Below are 12,992 nucleotides of genomic sequence, written 5' to 3'. Positions count from 1 at the left end.
TTTACCTAAGTAGAAATACACCTAGGAAAGAACAATCCAGCCACTGAATAAGTTTTCCAATTTTGTTGTGTTATAAAAGCACCTCTCCTGTGGCAGACTTGAAAAGTGTTTTTAGAGCCAGGTAGTTTTACGGAAGAATCTTTCATCTCTTTAGAAGTGCAGTTATCCCATAGAAGACATCTGTTGGACTCCTAGCCTGAATTATATAGCCCCTATTCTCTCAGGACAAGTGAGAACACTCGGCACAAGTCAAAAAGATTCTCATTAGATGATAGTCCCTAAAGAATATGAAGAACATGAAAAAGGGAAAGAAGTTGAGAACTTACTTCCTATTGCAAACATACTGAAAAATTCTTACTTGTCCAGAAAAGCCAGAAGCACAAAATGCCTGCTCTACAGATTGACAGAAACCACCTTTATAGAAACACTTGTGCTTATCTTTAACTTAACACTGGTGGGGGTGAGAAAACATGCAAACATTCCTTTTTAGGGAAGTCAGTGATGCCATGGAAAAAAAAATCTAAAACCAGAGATAAAAATCAAAAAAAACACCAAAATTAAAAGGCCTCCAAATACTTCAGGGTATGAAAAAGACTAGTATACATTCAAGCAATTCCCATAATGGAAAGAACTCTGGCTTGCTGAATCAGTCACATACTCCAACCTGTACAAGACTGGTAAAATACTACTATTGCTGCAGAAAGAGTCTTATGTCCACACAGGGGATGCCTAAGTGTTGTTTTTTTAAAAAGGAACAAGGAAATTAAAGATTAAAAAAAAAATCAAATTATTTTCTAGTTAGAACTGCTGCATCTCTTCATCTCTTGCTACTTAGCAATATCCAAGCACAAACTCACAGAACTTAGAATAGTATTAAATGTGACTTTTTCCTAAGAGAATTATGGTCTCCAAGGAATCAATCCAACAGTATTGGCTTCACTAGTCTTACAGAACCATTAGAAACAAGTATGAGTTCATAGGCACAGAAAAGATGCTCTTAAATACACGAAGAGCTGCAGAAGTTCCAAGTAAAGTAACTTTATCATGTGAGAATATTTTCTTCACTCAGTTTTATTTTACTGCTTCATTAGTTATGACCCTGCATTGCCGGAAATAATCCTCTCCTGGACATTAATATCATACACACTCCTTACTTGGTCCTCTATTTTATTTCTTCTCCTGTTACTCAGGAGTGGGATACCTCAGCAGGTGTTTGTACTAGGCACCTAGCTGTAAGGAGGGAAGTAAAACTAATTTTAATTAGTCTACCAGACCTATTGTGTTTAAACAGCTATATAAAAGATGTCAGTTTCTGAAGAATTATCACAGCTTTGATTCAAGACTATGGTGCCTTTGCATGAAGTTCCTCCCCTCTTAACACTACATTTCCTCCTAAGAGGGGAATATGTTGCTGGTTACAGACTCTTCTATTCAGCTTTATCTTGTGTATTACCAGCAAGTTTTAATATTCAAGCTCTACCTTCCTTCCTAAGAAGAAATATAAGCTGGGCTTACCATCCAGTCTGAGAAGAACCATGATTCTTTCCTATTATGTGCCGTATTTGTGACCCTTCAACCAGAATTTAAGAAGGGACAGTGCTACATTGAAAACAATTATGTAAATAATTACAGGCAAGCTGAAATGCAGCAATAGGTCCGGCGTCCAGCTATCAGAAGGGACATACTATGTTTTCCTTGCCTTGCTATATTTGACAAGCCATACATTTGTTTAGCACTCTAAGCAGAACATGTTACAATAAACTTAAGTCTTCTTATTCTGTTGATAGTAGCTGATTATTACCAAGTAATAATTAACCTGACCTGTAAGATACCTGAGTATTTTTAGCTGCACAGTAAACAGCATCTGTCTTGAGGCTTTCAATCACAGGATTTACATTATCAGGTAGGAAAAAAGTAATTGCACTCAATAGTAATTACATACAGTAGCCTAGCTTTCCATGAGTAGGTAATCTAATTTAGTTTATGAACTCACAATGATCAAGAATCTCAAACAATTTCAGATATTCAAAATTTACAAAAAATTTTACATGCATAATTGGAAACATATTTAAGAGATTAATTATGGTTATATTAGCTATTTCAAGACACCTGAAAGTATTTTATGCCACCAAAAACACTCAGAAGTAAAAGATTTTAATTTTTAACTCCAAATAAATATTGAAATTCTTAGAAAAGAAGCTTTCAGATTTGTTGTCAGGAGACTGATTACAGTTTGGGAAAAGCATTACTAATGTTCAAGCAAAATCCATCTTAGTACAGCTGACTTGTGAATAAAGGAATTTATACAATTGCTATATCAAATATATAATCAAGTTTCAATTAAAATTCAATTGACTGGAATAATTTAAATGAAAAATGTTTGGGTTTTTTTCATACCAACACTAGCAAACAAAAATGTTTTCTGTGGTATTTTGTAGCGAAGTGTTTCAAAGCAGATATTTAGCCTTTTTTGGCACACGGATAATGTAATATTAGGAAAAAAACCTAGGAAAAAGCAGTGAAAGGATCAGATTCAGATCTCCAACTAGAAATCTCTTAGAAATGAGATATTCAGGGAGACAGCACTTTTGTCAGTGACTAGAGCATGACTGGTGTCTTGTTAGCATAACAGCTTGACTCCATCATGTTGACGCAGTCATCTAACTCAAAGATGAAAAGACTTGAGCTGTGCAGATTCCTGCTTCTCAGGCTAAAGCCAGAGCTTCAAAAAGAATAACTGCCTGAAATATTACTTCTCAAGAGTCAGGAATTCTACTAATTTCTTTGCAGCATATTGTTTAACATCACTTTTGTGGATCTACTTACCATGAAAGGTGTTCTGACTGAACCAAACTATCATACTGGGGAGTGTGCTTTCAGTTAAGGGGAAGGAATGGAGAAGTCAAGGTATTTTAGTGCATAAAGTTATCTGGAAGTGCGCAGTGCAAGACTTCATCGTATTTTAATCTGCCTAGAGACAGTTAAGATTACAGCCAGTTAATGCAGAGAAACCTTTAGTACTGTGAACTGTGGTTGCTGACAGTACTCTTTTGCTACTAGAATAGTACAGTTAAGTAGTCCCTGATACACTTTACCTTCAAGTAACTGGGTTAGAAAGAACAACACAAAAAAACATGCACAAAACAAACTGTGTGTTTAGATGGTAAAAAACAAGACAACACATGACCCTGAAAGTAAAACTTCCCTGACCTAGAAGAATTTGGAAGTTAGCACACACGCTATGCAAAGAGCTACCCAGAACACAGAAGAGCTTGTCAGGCAGACCACAACTGCAGTTAAAATCACTCATTGCTTCTCAGCCCTCAAGCTGCCTTAACAGTACACATATTTCCCAGTAGATTACAGCATGGGAAGCAGACAGATTGGATCAGCTCCTGCAGCCTTCTGAACATGACACAGGTCTGGGGAAGTAGAAAAGAAGAACATGCCATCAAGGCACATGGACGGTCTAAAGAGTGTAGTAGAAAAAGGAGTGAAGACAGCAGTTCAGTCACAAGCTCTAATCTAAACACACCCTCCTACCCAAAGGAACCCCTTCCACCAATTTTACACTAAATAGCCAGCCAGATGTTCCTCAGCAGTTGCGAAAAACTGCAGTTGAGGTAAAAGGAAATACCTTATTAATGCCTTCAACAGCAGCAAGAACTGAAGCGTGCCTTGGTTCTATAGCTCTTTTACTAGTCCTTTGCTAATTTTAAAATTACTAGTCTTCCTGTATCTCTGCAGTCACTTTCGCAGTACCTCAGACACACAGATTCTTGCAGTCTAATGACTTTGTGCATTCCAGCTAGTAGTAACTCCTGAATACATTCAAAAGTCAGCCCTACAGAGAAATGGATGCAAACCCTCCACAGACATTACTGTGAACAAATACATAATCTTGTACCTGGCACTACATAAACATTCATCAGTTAGCACCAGCATCTACAATGAAGGACTGTTAGGTGTTCTTAAGCCATTGTTACCTAAAGCCATGCTGTGATACACCTTCTCGTTTTGGAGTACCATGATGGTGCACCTGCTAAACTGGGAGAACTACCCCCATAATGGTCCCTCTATGTTCCCTCTTTAATGGGATACAGGTGGCCTGAAGTATTCTAAACAAGAATTGAAGTATTAACCTCCTTCAATATTCAGGACTGAGTTCTTTGCCCAGGGAGCAAATGGTGTGTTTATATTTCCTCACTGAGAGAATGTGGAAGGTTATACTATGAATTAATTCTGCACTGATGGGTTAAAATCAACAACACAGATTTCTGCATCTGCTCAGACAGCAATACTGTTAGAAAACACAGTGAAAAATAGTGGCATTTTCAAAACACATTTTTATCTATTTTTCAAAAACCAGACAACAACTAGTTCTCAATAAAGTACAAGAGCCTTACCCTGAAGACCTAAAACCTCAAATAATGCTATGACCTATCAGTTAAGGATTTCTTCTTTGTACGTAAAACATGTTAACAGAAAAAACAGAAACAATTTCGTATCACATTATATTATATTACAAGGAAACTAAAGATGACCAAGTCAAATGCTATAGCATCTGCAACACAAACCAGCAAGCAAGAAATTATTTTAAAAACCCACCCATTTAGGAAACCTTCCTCATACCTCCTCTTCACAGCAGTCAAATGTATTTTTGGGACAAGCTACCTTGAGGTTTCAGGCAAAATGAGACACCGGTAAACTTACAGATGATTTTGTGAAAAGTTACAACTAAGGTATTGCAATATATTAGTTATGCTTTTAAATGAAAAACAGAAGGTAAAGCTTCTGCAGAGATAGCTCTTCATTTATGGCTTTAATGCAGCTGATTTAATTTTAAACCTAGGCTCCAGATACTTACTCCCCTAGGCCAATCAGAGCAAACTCAAGCTCTTGCAGGTGCTGGTAATAGCAAATACAATTCTAGGCAGGAAAATAAGAGTTTCTCATGGTAAGCACAGTAAGCTGCAGGAAAAGTTGCCTGGTACATGGTGTTGATCTGCAAGCTCTTGGAGGATAAAAAGTTGCACAAACATCTGTTAGGAGCAAGTTAACTTACACAACCCTTTCCTGGAGAAAGGGTGTTCTCCACAATCTCTTGGATTCTCTTCCTATTCTACAGATTTATATAGAAACTTGAAATTCATCTAATAGTAATTAAAAAAGAACTTTACATATATATTTGACCCTCATTAAAACCATTTAGGAATTTCCCACAAAACTGAGAGCCTTTTAAAAATTCAGCATGTGTGTGAATTATTGACACCTCCCCTAATGTGATTCTGTTAATGCTTTCTCCACAAAGAAGTCAAATGCCATTTGTGGTGAAATGCACAAATTTCAGATGAAAATAACTGAATGAAACAGCATCTTAATATCTTAGCTCCCTTTAATGAAAGAAACTCAAAACTTGGTTTTGTCAGACTCTTGGCTCTTTACTGGAATCGCAGGAAAATCCAAGAAACTTTGATCTGTCCAAAATCACAGCAAATCAAAGTTGAAAAAATGGTTCCTCTAACTGGATGATTAAAGGCTTATCAGGAGAGCTTCAGGAAGCAGGTATAGTTTTTTACTACTAGAAACAAATCACTAATTCCATTTTTGCAATAGATTTTCTAATCAGACTTCTAAAAGCATAACGTCTCATAACGCAGCCTTAAGAATAAATCTTCTACCTCCTACTTTATATGAGGACAACAGGATGAGATATGATCTCTTTCAGTCCCACATATCTATATTATTAGGCTATGAGGTAATGACAGGTACAAGTATTCAGCAGATGTGTGGGCTCACAGGATAAGGCATCTCCTTTTTGATACCAAAGCATTTAAAAAAAATTAAACAAAGCATATTCCGAAAAAAGAGACAACGTATTTTTCCTTCATTAAGCCTAAGAAAAGTGTGCCAAACCCTGAACTCCTGCAGTAACAAAACTTTTTTTTGCTACTGTTAAATGGATCCTCACAATATTTTTTCCGTCATGCACTGCCTATACTGACCAGATGCAGAATCAGCAAAACGAATTCATAGTGTCACCAACCTTTGTTGTCTGCAGCTATAAATCCAAGAATGTTCTCATGGCGTAGCATAACTGTCTGATAAATTTCTGCTTCTCGAAACCATGACCGTTCCTCTCTTGAAGAGAAGATCTTCACAGCAACTTCTTCTCCTCTCCACTTCCCCCGCCAGACTTCTCCAAAGCGACCCTTACCAATGCTTTCTTGAAGTACTATAGTTCTTGCGATCGTTCTTTGCACAAGTAAAGGTAAACCTAAAAAGAAGATTTTACATTTACCTTAAATATCACTCTACAGAATTAGTACTTATCAAACACACTGAATATGAGATCCTATTTCTATTAAGGTATATCTCTTAGAATGAAGATGCTCTCTAAGATTATAACTGCTTGTTGAGGACTGCTAGCAAGCTCATAGGTAAGATTCTGCCTTCACCCTTAAAAGGCCAGCTAACAAGTAATCATGGAGATTATGCTACCAACTACTTCTCCGGTTGTCAAAAGCACAACACAAACTTCCTTTCAGTTAGGAATGCTGTCACTTGCTGAGCCATAAAGTTTTATTTAAATGCAAAAAAGAAGCAATGATAATGCAGTCAGGACCAGGTTTAGGATTTCTTTTGGTTGCCTGTTAGTGATGAAAGTGAGTTTGTTTGTTATTTCTGGAAAAAGAATCTGCCCATAACTCTCCTGGCAAAGCAATTTAAAAGCACTCTTTCTACTGGTTAATTTACTTGTCTTATCACTAGATAGTCCATTTCTAAGTAGTTAAACCACACTTTTCAGCAACACCAAGTGCTGAAAATCCACACTCATGCTCAAGTGTGCCAATAGCATCTTAGTAGTCCCGAGTCACTGTAAAATAGGAAAACATCCTTGTAATGCAAGCTTCTCATTTTACAGGCCATTCTTGTGCATCTCACTGTAATTATAATTGAGAAAAAATGTTTACATTCATCAAAGTTTCATCGTTTTGGAACATTTACATGCACATGTTTCAACATAGAGCACCTCTTCAGTACACTTCAGTAATTTTATACAACAAGCAGCACTGGCATCCCTCAACCAGGCTGGGTTTTTGTTTATTTTAAATCTTTCCTCTTGTAACTGCAGGGCTTGTCACTGGATTCCACACTGATACCACACTGCAGGATGAAAACATCAGCCAGGTTATCTGCTTACGATAAGCTCTTTTGGTATAGGATTATTTCACTTTAACCAAACACTTTACAAAGTAATCTGTTATTCTATAATCACTGTTCCAATATCTGACAGAACACCTGCATTTCCTTATGTTATAGAAAATAAATCCCAACTAATAGCTCAGATAATTAATTCTTTGGACACCTTGGACAGTCTTAGCTAACAGCAGCACTAGAAGGACATCTGATCTGGTTGGCAGCATTGCCATGCTTGTGTCTCAGTCTGACAAAAGCAAATTAAAACACTGCAGTGTTCAGAACAGCTCCTCAAAAATTCTACACCTAGAGGAATTTTCTGCACTGTGTATGCTACCAACATACCTACATGAATACAGGAAGGAAAAATGTACACCATACCAGCAATTTAATCATTGTCAGGTGTTGCAATAATTTCTATTGAGAAATTTAAACCTTTTGCTGTAATAGTCCTCAGGTGATTTGTGCTGCATGCCCAAACTATAGAGGCTCTCCTGAGAAGCCTAACCTTCATTCCTTATGGACAGACTTTTGAAATGCAGAAGAGGCCAGATGAAAACTATCACAAAACCAAACTGAACCCTGAAAATGTAAAATTTCACTTGATTGGTCAGAGAAAGTTTCTTCCTTAGAACTTATGCACTACTGCAAAATCTATACGTACATGTCAAATACAAGCTGATTTTGTGTACCTGAAATGGGTGATAGGCCAGTTGATACAGTTGTATGAGAAAACTGCTTGCATATTCTCACTTTCAGATGGACTGCTCTCAACCTGCTGCACCTTTTATAGGCATCTCTCCTTATTTAACATACATGTCCAAGGATATCAGCTAAACATATACTAACCTCTAAACCTTCTAGACAGAACGCATTTCAATATCACATTACAAACTCCTATTCAGCACATTAACATGTCACTGTAGGATAAAAAACCTACTGTGATCTATCCACATACTCCTATATTTATTTTTACAACATTTACAAGATTCAACTTGCTTCTGTTTGTCTGAAACTAATCTTTCCCTTACTACTGCTTCTTCAAGAAGATTGGAATCCATATTTACCTTGCATTCATAGCAATTCATTACACACTACACACTTTTTGTTGCAACTGAGCAATTTCCTTGTTTTGCTATAGAAGATACACAGCTCTGTATCATCAGGAACTTGAGCAACTGCTGTACTGTAAACCAGACTGCCTGAAAAGCATCTCACAGGAGACAGCTACAGTCTCAGCCTTTCACATGCACGTTGGGTACAACTATACTCCAAGCTCTCGGATGCACCTTCTTTTAACTGTGCATGAAGAAAGATGATAGCCAGTTTGCCAATCAGAAGAACAAGAAAATTTATGAAGTGTACTTTGATTAGTTTAGTGACTTTCTAATGCATAAGGAGTTTGTAACTAAATTGGATAATTCAGGAAGTAAGTTCTAGAGCACTAACAGGTAGCCAACAAAAGTAGCTGCTAGAATTTTGTTCTTGTTCGCAAATCTCTACACAGAAGACTTCCTCTGATGAGTAATTAAAAAAACCCAAACATTCCATGAACTGTGAAAAATCTTATTCACTTCAAGCTTGTATGAATTGCAAAATAGTTTTTAAGATTTATATTCACTTCAACTGACTCAGCCTTGCATTGACTTCTGTGACCCTTTAGATTTCTAAATAGCTTAAGTTCCTGCTGGAAGTCGCCTACCAATACTATCCAAAGCTTCTCCTCGTTGTAGGCAATTCTTCCTACTCCCTTGTAACTAAGTGACTTCGTCATTTGTGAGTTAAGGCAGTAACAGATGGGCGTCCCCATCTGTCTATACAATATGTAGTTGATATTTAGAGATCTGCATCATGATCTGAAAATCATTCTCAGCTCCAAGAGGCTTTGAAATCCTTCTCTCAGAAGCTGCAGTTTCGCCAGAAGGGTCTATTTTAGATGTTTCATCAATTCCTTTCATGGAGTACCTCCTTATTTCAGGTTTTGTTCGTCATGGAACAACATGGCAACACTAATGTTAAGTCAAGACCAAATAATTAATAGTAGCTTACTATTCATCATTGCAGCAAATGCATCCTGCTTCCTTTTGGTCTGAATAGGAAGCTCATTTTTAGAGTTCTGATTATTTCTCTGTTTTATACACTTATCAGAGAATACTGAATTAACAAAATTGGTAGAATCCTTTTTATTTTACTGTGAGCGCTTCTGATCTCTCAGCATGAATTCAAGAGCAGAACATGGCTTTTGCATCACCAAATGAAACACTTCCTTAGCTGTGCCTCTTGGGTCCGGATTATTTCGCTCGATTTGTACATTTCCATTGTGTTTTGGCAACCTCTTGTCCCAACACCATCCCTTTCAGACAGTTCAGTTTCTGACAGGGTTAAGCACTGTTTTAACTAGCAGCTCTGACTTTTCTTCCTTGGGAGACCCTTTTTTCTACCCCCAGTTTATTCCATAAAGGTACAGTCTTCTCAACTTTAAATATGCTGCACCCAAAGTCTGGATTAAAATACACATTTAAAAGAGATTCAAATGCTGCAGGCATACTTCAGGACACACAAAAGTTATCAATTCAAGTACTGGGGCACTGTGAATTTGTATAGTCATTGATTGACTAATTTTGAGACAAAGTGACACGAGTCATTGCAAATACACACAATGCAAACAGTACAGAAAGTAAGTACCTGAAGCACCTCCTATTTCACTGTCATAATCAAAGTGAAGTAGAGAACACTAAATAAGGCTAATACCAGTCTTAAAGAGCTCAACAACATGGAACTCACTGCAGCTGAAGTTAAAAGATTCCTTTTAAGGAAACATTCAGCCTTGTTTTACAGCCTTTCAAGCATAAAAGCAAATTACTGAAGAGGCTCCCTTAGGGATAAGTCAAATTCAACCACATTTGCTGGTTTTGCTCCTTGGACGCACTCACCAGTAGCCAATGCTCAAATACCATAGCAGGTCAGATGTTCTGGGAGTCTAGACCAGCCTGAGTGCCCTGAATAAAGCTGTGAAAGCTTAGCAATCCCCTAGCACACTCCTTTTACTTAAAGAGTAATTTGCAAATAGGCAAGGGAAGGGTCAGTAGCTTCTAGCCAAGTGCTCCAGAGGAATAATAAGTTTCTTCTAACTTTGATTCTCTGCTTTTCAAGAGCTTATTCTGAAGCAGTACTTCCAGAGTTCTCAAACAAAAAGAGAGGATCACCACAGGTAAGAAGGCAAGAAGAAAAAACAGAGGATTATTCCTGACAACGAATGAAAAGACCAATTAACATCTAAGTTTGAATTTTATTCAGAAATTGTTTTCAGCCATCCTTAGGAAAAGTCTAGATCTGCAGACATTAAGTAGAGAGTGTTATACTTCTAATAGTCTAACAATTATATATATATGTCAAATCTTTCTGGATACCACAATATGTAGATCTGACTCCTCTGTATTATCTATATCTCTGCTGCACATCCCTCCTAGAACAAATGTAGCTGGAGACCTAAGTCCAGTGTTTCCATTTATCAAGCTCTAGCCCAATTAACCCCTTTAAGTATCTGACTTAGTTATTCCTGTTAGTAAATGAGAAAATTGATATGAACACAAATTACTAAAACTCCAGTTTTAACCAGATAACAACTTACCCGTATCAGGATCAAATCTTATTGAACACACAAAAGCTTTCTCAGCTGAAACATAATGACCTACACACCTAGTGCAAACCCACCTTCTTTAGAAAAGATATGATGAAAATGAATTTTTGATCTAGATTTTAAGTATGTTCAGCAAGTTATAATAACTTTAATTGATAAAGCAATGGACTCTTAAGAGTTTTACCAGTTACTGTCCTTGGAAAAAAAAACAACCTAGATGCTTGGGTTTTGTTGTTTAAATTTTTTCTGGTTCTGGGAAAAGAAAAAAAAAAAAAAAGATACAGCAGTTGAGAGTAGTTGGGAATCAAACACCAGTCTTTCTTTGTAAAAAGTGTTCTGAAAGGGCATGGATGTTTCAACACATATGTTTGAAGTTGTAGGAAATATTTTCAGTATTAAATTATTTAAATTTTATATAGTAGAAGGTTGGTAAAAGGTTTGCAGTATCCAATTTGATGTCTCCCTCCCTAACATGGACCAAAGATCAATTAATTCATGCAATGATTTACCGGGCACATCATCCCCTAACACCTAATAAACTACATTTCTATGACACAGACCACCATAATGCTATAAGCAATTAATGGTCAGAGTTAACAATAGCTGAAACTATGCAGTGAACAGACTAATGCCTCAATCTTCCCAGAGCAACACCTCTTCAAGTCAGAATTAAAACAAAAAACCGCCAAATCAAGGGACAGACATTCATCAGACATGGTCAGCATACTGCATCCATTCTATATTTAGAAATGCTATTTGCAATTGAAAAATACCTTCTGTAAGGAAAGAACTGGCTAAAATATTAACTCAATATTCTTCATACACCAATAGCTACATTGTTTTCAATTTAAAGCTAAAAAATACTCTTCACAAAATTATCTCAAAACCGCAAAAGATGGTTGTTTAGATAGGCTGTAAAGAACAATAAAAGTAAATGACAGCCTTACAGAACACAAAATGTTTACAATAGATGACTGCAATATTCCCTGAATTGTACAGTTTAAATAAATCAGGCTACTTTGAGAATGATAAGGAAGGGCAGCAACAATTCCGTGTTTCTTTTTCTTCACTTATTTCCGTACATTGAATCTTCACTGATGTTGACTGAATATACATAGAAGTTGCTTTTCTAGTATTTTCTCCAATTAATTAGAAGTTAAAGTAGATTTGACAATATTAAATGAAATAGATGTCTGATAGATTACGCTCTTAAGCACAGAGTAATTACTACTAGAAGTGTCACATTACCTGACCCAGAACCTGAAGTTGTCATATCATAAATTAAATCCTTTAAAGTGGTTCCTTCTGATATAAAGGGACGATCCAATGAAGGGTCTTCTTCGCTTGGCACACGATGATGGATTACAGTACGATTATGACAAAGGTATAGAATCAACATCAGTGAAATGCAGACAAAACAGACAGGTCCAGCAATGACAGCAGCTAGTTCCACAGGTCCTAGGTTAGAAGCTGGTTTTTCTGGAGTAGGGCCTGAAAGTTAAAATAAAAGAAAATAATAAAACCCATTAATTTCCTTTTATTCTATTAAACTTATAGTATCCCACAGTGATACTCAAATTATTTTAATGCATTTGTTAAAGCTTTTGCAGAGAAACTTTTTTCAGAATCAAAGTACTAAAAAGGACAAAAGCAATGTGCTTATTTACACTTTTCATTTAAGTCTTCAAAACTGTCCCTAGCATCCCTATCCAGAAGATAACAACTCTTGTTCAAATATAATGAAATTGGCTTTACAGAATCTAAGGTGTACTTTAGGCCTTCAAATTCATCTACACTTCCACTCTTACAGAATTTTGTTTGAAAAAAATGAAAAAAAAAAAATCAAACAAAAGAGCAAAAATCCCAGCCCCCTTACCTGGTGTTGGAATTGGGAGTTCTACTTTATTGCAGAGAGGTGTGTTACAGCAGTGAGACACAGTATGGACTCCATCTCTGGTGGAAGGGGAACAAACAAATGGCCTGTCTCGAGGAATCAGATCAATTTCTGCTATACACATACTGTTGCGCATTATTTTGTCTGCAGTTCGTGTTACTGAGGCAAAACATACTCCATCTGTCATACACGTAAAGTTGTCTTTTGTACATAGCTGGCAGTAACACTCTAATTCTGTATTCAGAAAAAAACATTAAT

General features: G+C 36.6%; 1 protein-coding gene across 1 annotated transcript in view; it reads right to left on the bottom strand.

The window, feature by feature from the left end:
- Nucleotides 1-12,992, bottom strand: part of TGFBR1 (transforming growth factor beta receptor 1) — a 35,124-nt gene that overhangs the window by 14,940 nt on the left and 7,192 nt on the right. The window contains exons 2-4 of the mRNA XM_038127499.1: nt 12,717-12,968; nt 12,089-12,331; nt 6,047-6,277 (exon numbers count right to left, since the gene is read on the bottom strand). Coding sequence (XP_037983427.1) covers nt 6,047-6,277; nt 12,089-12,331; nt 12,717-12,968 — 726 coding nt within the window. The remainder of the gene's footprint in view (nt 1-6,046; nt 6,278-12,088; nt 12,332-12,716; nt 12,969-12,992) is intronic.

Source organism: Motacilla alba, chromosome 2, assembly GCF_015832195.1.
Source record: "Motacilla alba alba isolate MOTALB_02 chromosome 2, Motacilla_alba_V1.0_pri, whole genome shotgun sequence".
NCBI classification, from domain to species: domain Eukaryota; kingdom Metazoa; phylum Chordata; class Aves; order Passeriformes; family Motacillidae; genus Motacilla; species Motacilla alba.
This window is presented reverse-complemented; position numbering and strand designations above follow the sequence as displayed.